The 8,951-nt window shown below is 42.9% G+C and overlaps 1 protein-coding gene and 1 pseudogene across 2 annotated transcripts in view; both read right to left on the bottom strand.

Moving 5' to 3' along the window:
• The window catches only part of LOC101592786 (S-adenosyl-L-methionine-dependent tRNA 4-demethylwyosine synthase), a 203,784-nt gene that overhangs the window by 109,814 nt on the left and 85,019 nt on the right, over positions 1–8,951 (bottom strand). For both annotated transcript variants that reach the window (XM_023714443.1, XM_023714441.1), the window contains exon 12: positions 7,062–7,239. In XM_023714443.1, coding sequence (XP_023570211.1) covers positions 7,062–7,239 — 178 coding nt within the window. The remainder of the gene's footprint in view (positions 1–7,061; positions 7,240–8,951) is intronic.
• LOC105742070 lies at positions 1,913–2,536 on the bottom strand (annotated as a pseudogene).

The following is an 8,951-nucleotide window of genomic DNA, read 5'->3' as shown; positions in this document are numbered from 1 at the left end:
TGTTGACTTAAAAAAAAAAAAAAGAGGTTTGTACCTATGTTATTTGCTTATTATTTCTTGCCTATATCTTGTAATATGAGAAACTACTTTGGCAATAACAATACACAATGTACTAACCATTTAAAAAAATGGTATTTAGAATCTACATTCATTTCAGTGTAGCTGTTTACCATAAATTCTTTTGAACTCACACATACAACAAAACTTTTTGTTAAAATTCATCAGTCTCTTCATTTACTAATCATCTACTATGTGCAATCTCGCAATTTATAGAGGTTCTCTAACACACAGTGAAGGCCTTAGCAAAAAGAAAACCAAACATGAATCAAGTAAAAGAAAAATAAAAATGAAAACAGGAAAAGAAAGAATGAAGCTTACTGGCAGCTTCAATGAAAAAACCGCTCAAAAGTTAATATATCCTGGAATACATCAGACAAGGCAAGGGGACATGAGAGGTGAAACGTGAATCGAGCCACAGTCAAATGTCAAACACAGCGCTACTGAGCCAGGGAGATAGCTCAGCAGCAATAAGTACCTTCTTGGCAAGTTCAAAGTCCTGAGTTCGATCCCTAGTACCTCAAAACAAAAACACAGTGCTATCTTCTTATAATAAATAGCATTTGTAAGAACAACCAGAAAAACTACTATTTTTTTTCACCTTTTTACCTCTTTATTCCAACCTGAGCACTTCAATATAAAACTAAACACTAGTGGACTGTTTGCTAATTGTGAATTACTGTAAAATGTACAAGAGGTCTGCCGAGAGTTCCACACTTAAATGCACTAAATCATCTGACATAGATCTCATATCATGAAAATACCTAAAAATCAGTGCAATATACAAACTTATCAAAATAAAGTAGACTGAAAAGCAAGACCGCAAGATTGTTACTAATGCTGTAATAACTATGTTATACATTACAGATACATTGCTTCTTATGATTCTGGCCATGCAGGAGCTGAAGCCCCTTCTTTCGAAGCATGAGAGAAAGAATGAGCTGTTTTAGTAACTGTACATTTCAAGTACTTTCAAGCAACTCTTAAATATTACAGAAAAAAAATACATGGAGGCTACAATGTAGTGCCCTATTTACACTACAGCTGGAGGTAAAATTTAAATCAATCACGTATCAATGTACATAACTGTGAGTGCACTGACTGTATGACATCCAAAGGGAACAAAAGCCTCTTCTCTGCACCCAAGCAAGACCTCTGCAGTGGCCTGCAGTGATTTAAAAAGTAAGTTTGATACCTGGTTTGCTTCATTTTTTGAAGAGCTCACATAAAGGGGACATTATTCATTAAAATGCCTTTATTAGTTTTCATATTCTATTTGACTTCTTTAGCCCATTTAGAAAAACAGTAAGACAGGATATAAGCTACATGCTACTAATATTTCTTTTCTTCCTGGAGATGTGGGACTGTTTTCTTGTAGTTGACTTACTAAAAGGTAGAATGTACACCTTAGATAACAGAAGAAAGTTTGTCTGAATACTTTAGCTAAGCATAAATATATTTACAATCTTTCTGAAAATGTTTTTCAGAAAGGCCAAATTAATCATTTCTGATTTTTTCACGCATGACTAGTGTTTCAGTTTGGAGAGACCGACGGTTAGCTGTGGGTCCAGACAGCCACTTGTCTTTATTTCCGATGATGAGAAATGAAGACCTCCAACTGTCCAGTGAAACAAGGAGACTCAGATCTCACTTTCCCTTTCTGTTGCTGAAACAGTAGTCAGGGGAACACATGCATATTATTAAATATCAAGTTCAAAACACTTAAAATAAGTCTGTATTAGACATTTGACTCTATCACAAGCCTCCTGTCTTTTGGGAGTCCCACTAAATGCTCCAATTCCACTGCTATTAACATTTACGAAGCAGACCACTCCAGCTAGTTCAAACTGGAGGCTTAGTTACTACACACTGACTTCTGTGTGGCTGGCTGTGTAGGTTCAGGGAAGTCTGTTCTTCCTCTCGCAGAATTTGCTCCTGGAGTCTGTGGTTCATTCTTTGGCAACTATGTAGCTATTGCTGCAAATATTTCATTTGCATTCATTGACTTTTTACTGAGTTTCCACTAATAATAAACTGCTGTCATTTGCATAGGATTGTGCTTCCTGAAAATCTACAGCTCTTTTGTTTGCTAGATCCACCTTGTTTCCTGATAAGGCTAGTTAGGACTTGCTTCCTCTGGAGTTCTTTAACCCCATGTTTTGCTCTTGCAAAAGATTCCTCATTGGTGGCACCAAATACAACCTAAGCTGCTGTTGCACACTAGTGCCGGGCCATGGCATCTCTCTTGACCAGCTGTAGCCCATATTTAAACTTCACTGTTGTGTCATCAAGACACAGCTTGGGTTGGAAAAGCAGCCTCAACGGAACTTTCTTGAAATTCATGACACCGGCCTTTCACAAAAGAAAGCAATAGGCTTGATCTGCCGACAGCACACTCTCCGGGAAGTACTACTTTGAGCTGGCAACTTTAACTTCCAGTATTTGGCCCGTGAAGTGTTACTGTTCCTCGATTAGCCATGTTCAACTTGGAAAGAAGTCTCTCATTTCAGACTCCTAAATGAACCGCCAGGATGCAAGGCATCATTTTTGTTTTCTTCCTGGAAGTAAAGAAATCTGAGCCTGCACTGTGTGGTCCAAAGAATGAATGAGCCCAGATCTACAGCAGGCTCTCCTCCTTCCAGTGTCTCCTCCTTGCGCTGCTCCCTACACACTAAAAATTACAATATTTTAAATGTCAATTTAAAAATAGGCCTGAGAATACAGATAGCTCAGTGGGTGCCTACCCTGTGTGAGGCCCTGAGTTCCATCCACAGCAACACAGAAACATAAAAAATAAGGTAGGTAAGAAAACTATGATAAAATGAGAGTAAAAGCGGACTGAAGATGGCACTAAACATCAGTGCACAAATGCCTGTCCAGCTGGCCCACACCCTCAAAAAGACAACACACAAGCACTTCGAATGCCCACAGGTAAGAACAAACTTGTTTTCTTGGGTCTCTTGTAGGGAGAAAACTTCACAGTGCTGTGGAGTTTCTACCTCTGCGATGTTTCTTTGTTCGTTTTGGTACTTCCTGAGGGCGTCTCACTATGTAGTTCAGGCTGGCCTCAAACTCCTTGAGGTCCTCCTGCTTCAGCCTCCCATGTGCTGGGATAAGGGCCTGCACCACCACATCCAGCTCGTTAGCCACTTTTAGGAGGGGAAAAAAGTTATCTGTACAGCAAAATTCAGATCGCATATGACACACACAAGAAGATTATCTCCTTACTCAAAAGTAATGCACTTTCCTTCATTTTTCTGGAACCAAGTGGTACTTGGTGTATACCTTTCATTATTCCTCTTTTGTTAGAAATGGTGACAGCAGGGGCCGGGGAGATGGCTCAGTGGAATAAGTGCTTCCCCGGCAAGCACAAGGGTCTGAGTTCAATCCCCGGCTCCACAAAAAAAAAAAGAAAAAGAAAAGAAACAGAAATGGTGACAGAGGTTTCTGTTCTATAAGAAATCCACAGTGCAATTTCTCTGACAAGTGGCAGGTGACCCTGGGGTCCAGGGCTGAGGCGACAGGAGGAGTGCGAAGAGCACAGCAGACTGAAAAGCACAGCCTCCCGAGGACGATGAGCACCACCTTGACAGGGGTGGCCATATCATCCTTTTTTCAAAAGCCAAAAGCTCAGACTTTATGCAAAACCTCTTGATTTTAAATGTTAGCTCAAAATGAAACATAAAAGCTTTTAAACACAATACAAAAATAATAATCATCATAATCATAATCATAATAACCTACCTCTTATTCACTGCTAGCTTAAGACCTCTGGGTTTGAGGATGAAATGGACTTCACACCTCTGGGGCAACCGCACAACTCTTCACTTTCTCCTGATTAATTTTCTGAAACTCTGGACCCACCCCCAGATTTAGGACTACACCTCACAGTAAGCACCGCCCCTCTGGGCTACATGTGCTTGCGCCCCTCCTCTCCCTGTGGCCCTGCTCCCTCGCCCTACAGCTCTGAGCGCCCTCTCCAGGACTCTAAGCGCATGAAGGAGACCTGCTGTGGCAGTGAGCACACGTGGTGTGGGCAGAGCCAGAAGATGTTTCTGCTCTGGGCTTGCTCCCTCCTGCTGCTCTCTGAACACTGCCACCACTGAACCAAGTTCAGAGAACCCCACCAGAGGGCAGGAGGCCACATGAATTGATGCCGGGACCCAGAAAGGCCATCCTAAACCAGCCACCCCAGATACCCAGCAGCTAACCACACACCCGAGCGACACTGAGGCCAGCAGAGGCGGCCGGTGCCACAAGATGCAGCTGATCCGCAGGGCGATGGGCTAAACAACAGTGTGAGCAGTGCAGCTACCGGCCAAGCCCAAGATAGTGGATATATGTCTCATTCTTATCAAGAGAGCACTACAAAAGCACTTGGAGTTCATCCAGGAGGGCTTTTCTCTGGAGAATCGCTTTTCTCTTATCCAGTCACTAGCATCACCTTACACATTCTTCCCACTTTCTTGAATTGGTCTCAGTTAACACAAGCATAAAGCACTGAGACTGTGCGACAGCCTCCCCTGTTGCCCTCCCAACCAGCAACCAACAGAGACCTGCATGACGCTGGCTCTCTCAGGCCCCTCCTGTGAAATCTCCCGGCAGGAAGAGAACGGCCACCCAGGAGCCACTTGCCTTGCACAGAAGAGAGGCTGAGCCGCCCTGGCACAAGGACTCTGAAAAGGCCACCAGGCAGGATGCCTGCATGTGGGTCATGGGAAGATCAGGTGACAAAGCCAAAAAGCTCCACAAAAGATGACAGAGTATGGGAAAAATTGCAGGAAAAAAATGTTTCTCAATTTTAAAAAGTTAAAAGCACAATAAGCCACCCAACCACCAGGCAGCATCATGAAAATGCCTTAAAAATGACTGCAAGAGGATCACCTAGCAGCTGAACTGTAGGAGCTGATGTGCGGCGTACAGTGGCACCGAGAACATCGGGGAACTTCGAAGTTCACAACCTCTGTACGACCTTCATCTATGGCCTCTTTTTCTCTGTAAGAAAGATATCAAAGACAACTGCTATTTGGTCCTTATTAATTAACAGAAATAACGCTCTCTCTACCTAAAGAACTATTTTTCTGTTTTCTCTTGGGCCATAAAGAGAGTCTTTAGCTCATATTAGAGAAGTGTACAGTCATGCATAGGAGATGATAGAAAAGAAAGTGACACAATGATTTACATATAGTGACAGTTAAATATTTGTTTAAATTACTACAGTAAAAGACACACTGCCGAGAATCCCCCAAAATACTCCCTCTGGCCTTGAACACACTTCTCCCATAGTTCTTGACACTTTCTGAAGCAGGGCTGGAAGTGTGCTTTTCTGTCTGTACAAACTATGATCAAAAATATGGTGACCACCGATGCTGAGTGCCACCAACAAAAAGGTGGGTATAAAAACACGGCACTGCATTTTCACCCACCTTATTCACAGACGTGGTGTCCAAACCATGAGGCCATATATTCTTTTTACGTGCTTTTTTTTTAAGCCCAGAAAAGAACTTAAAAATCATGCCACCTATCTTTTATAACTAATCTCTAAACCATTAAATCAGGACCTTCTGGGAGCTTTAAACATCCAAAAATGCGCTGGTGACATAACTGTTGTAGAGTGTCTACCATGCTCTAGGCCAGCACTATCAAAAACACCAACGTCCCTTTCTTTCAATATTGTTCCTCGAAGAACTAATCCTTCCATTTTTAAAACTGTCTGTCCAGGTTCGGAGCAACTGGCCTCTGACCACAGCCACGTGGCAGCACTCCCTCTGAGTCACCTCATCTCCCCCCACCTCCCAAACCTGCTCCCTCCCAACACAATTCCGGCTGGGGATGGCTAGTATTCTCATTTAATTACTTAGCCTTCCTCTGCAACCGTCTCACACACAAGCTTTTGCCCATCTTATCTATTACACTTCAACTGTGCCTTTTTTTTTTTTAAGATTCCTCATTATCTTGCTTCCCATTCATAGCTCTTATCGAAACAAACATAATGACCTCCTATCCACATTCCCGCATCCTCTGTGTCCCATTTTGTACCCTGCTAGGAGCTTCATAGGCAAAAACCAAGCTTTCTAAACAATAGCAATGGGCCAGGCATGTTGGTGCAAGTGTGTAATGCCAGCACTAAGCAGGCTGAGGCAGAAAGATTGCCTCGAGTTCAAGGCTAGCCTGGGCTACTTACAGCCTGAATTACAGAGCAAGACCCTGACTCAAAAATTTAAAAAAAATAAAATAAATAACAGCACCAGAAGTCTATTCTATAGTCTGTTCCCTAACTTTCCAGTTTGATTTCCAGCCGTCAGTCTCTTATGCATACTCTGTGGTCTACGTGACTTATATTTACATAATGACTATGACAAATACCCTAACACCATGTCTTTCTCAAGAGGTTCCTTATTTTAAAAAACAATAATTACAGTTTTCTAAATGCTTATGTACCAATCCTAGCCATGTTTTGTTTTTTCATTTATTTTTTATTTTTTATTTTTGTAGTACCAGGGATTGAACTCAGGACCCCGCACTTGCCAGGCAGGTGCTTATTCTACTGAGCTATCTCCCTGGCCCCCTTTTTTCTGATTTTTTGAGACAAGATCTCACTATGCAGCACAAACTGACCTCAAACTCTCAGCAACTGTTCTGCCTCAGCCTCCTGAGGACTGGCACTATAGACATGAATCACCATGCCCAGCTCCAGCCACGCTTTACATCTAAATTTAATGACAATTTCTCTGGAAAGTTACTTGTTTCTCACAAGAAAAAGGGGGGTTACATCTTCTTTTGAATCCCCCAGTAATGTTTTGTGCCTGTTTTCTCTTTTTACTAAGATTATGCTCCCATTAGAGTGGATTTAGACAAGCCAAACCACGCCCCCTCTCAAAACTCCACATCTGCACATAGTAAGGAAATACACACTCCGAGAATATATAAAAGCCAGTCAGTTTTACTGCGGCCAAGCACAGACCTGAGCGCCGAGCTCGACACACTGGACCACTCCGACTCACCTGATTTCCACAGGGAACTGAGCGTTGGTGACAAGGAAGCTGGAGATTTTACAGCAGTGGAGAAGCTGCAGGAACCTGTTGATTTCTGGGTACATTATAGGCTCTCCCACAAGGGACAAGGCGCAGTGCTTCACCTGCAGTCCTTCCTCAAAGCGCGCTGCTTTGACACCTGGTACCCCTAGAGGGCAAAGAAAGAGAAACAGGCTACACATGGTACAGAAAGAGGAGATCAGTTACATTTTGCTTGCTGATTCTTTGATTTTGAAGGCAAATTCATTTTCTGATGCCAAAGAATACAAAAGTAGGAACTAGAAATACTAAATCAGAACGATCAGTCAATAACTGATTTTTAGTTTTAGAATGCAGTGAACTACACCAGTTAATCCAATCAGGGAAAGCAAAACTTAACTCAGGTGGCCAACTACCTAGACAGCAGGCTACATCATTTCCCATGATTTCTTAGTTCTGCTGTCTTTCATGTTGCCTAGGAAAGGAGGCCCACGATCTCCACCTGGAGAAGGGCCTCTGCTACACAATCCCCTGCCCACGCATTCCCAGGACTCTGCACTGGGAAGCTGAGAGGACTTGGCCAAGCAAGCTACAGAGAAGAAGAGACTGCAAGTTCACTTCTTTGACTTTACCCTGGAATCACTAGGAAACTAGTGATTATTCTACTGAGCTATCAAAGCCCTGGGTCCACTGCCACCAATTCTGCCTCATCGGAGTGTGCAGGCCTCACAGCAAAGGCTTATAAGATCTTCAGATAACCTGGCGGTGCCTGCCTATAGTCCCCACTACTGGAAAGGGCAAGGCCTGCTGGAGTCCAGAAGTTAATGAGACGCTTTTCTCAAAGCAAAAGGGAAAAGAAAGCAAACAACAACAAAAACCCAGTTCTGGAAGTGGTTCTAATGTACAAAGAAAGCTGAAAACTACCACAGAAACTCCAGGACCCCAAACTTGCCTGCACATTAAACTCACTGGGGCATTTAAATTTTTCCAAAATCTAGGCCACAGCCCAGAGCAAGGAAAGTACATACACTCTCTGGCACCAACAGGCGATGTCCAGGGGCTCCATGAGCAGACCAGCTTGGAACTGCTCACACACAACAGTGTCCCAAGCCCAGCTAGACTGGAACTGCTCTGACAATGCCAGTGTCCAGGCTGTTCCCTAAAGCAATGAGTCGTAGCCTCTGAGGACAGGCCTCAGGCTTGTGCTCCCTCATGATTCCAGCAGTGCACAACAGGGTGTGTGGCAAGCACAGCTCTCTTCCAGATGGAGAGGACACCATGAGAAGCTGTCTCAAAAAAAACACCCTACACTATCAAGTCAATACTACATGGAACAGGCTAAAAGCAGAGCCGTCATTGCTATTTGTTTATCAATAAAATTATGAAAAAAAAATCTTAATGAATAGAGTAATTTGTTCTAATGATGTTTGTAAATAGGATATCATGTCCGCATCTTGTACAGCAATTAACCACTAGGAAGAATGTTTGCAATGTGTTAACTATTGAAACTGTCTTAACAATTTGAATTGAAGCTGTCTCATTGCTATTTGTTTATCAATAAAATTATGGAAAAAAAATTAAAAAATAAAATAAAACCAGAGCCATCTACAAATAACAAGTAATATCTTCTGATGACTGTCTAACTGCAAATTCTAAGAATGTATTTTACATCAGCTTTATTTTTTAAAATATATGGTACAGGGCTGGAGAGATGGCTCAGTGGTCTAAAGCACCTATTTGGAACAAGCTTGACAAGGCATCAGGGAGCGGTTCAATCCCCCAGCACCACATGCCAGCCAGCCCCGACCCCTGGTGGGCTGAGCTGGCCACACACACCTCTCTCTCTCTGGCGCCGGAGCTGGAGAAGCAGGATTGGCGCGC

Source organism: Octodon degus, unplaced genomic scaffold, assembly GCF_000260255.1.
Source record: "Octodon degus isolate 3935 unplaced genomic scaffold, OctDeg1.0 scaffold00035, whole genome shotgun sequence".
Classification (NCBI taxonomy): Eukaryota; Metazoa; Chordata; class Mammalia; order Rodentia; family Octodontidae; genus Octodon; species Octodon degus.
Note: the sequence above shows the minus strand (reverse complement) of the source record. Positions and strands in the feature narration are given on the sequence as shown.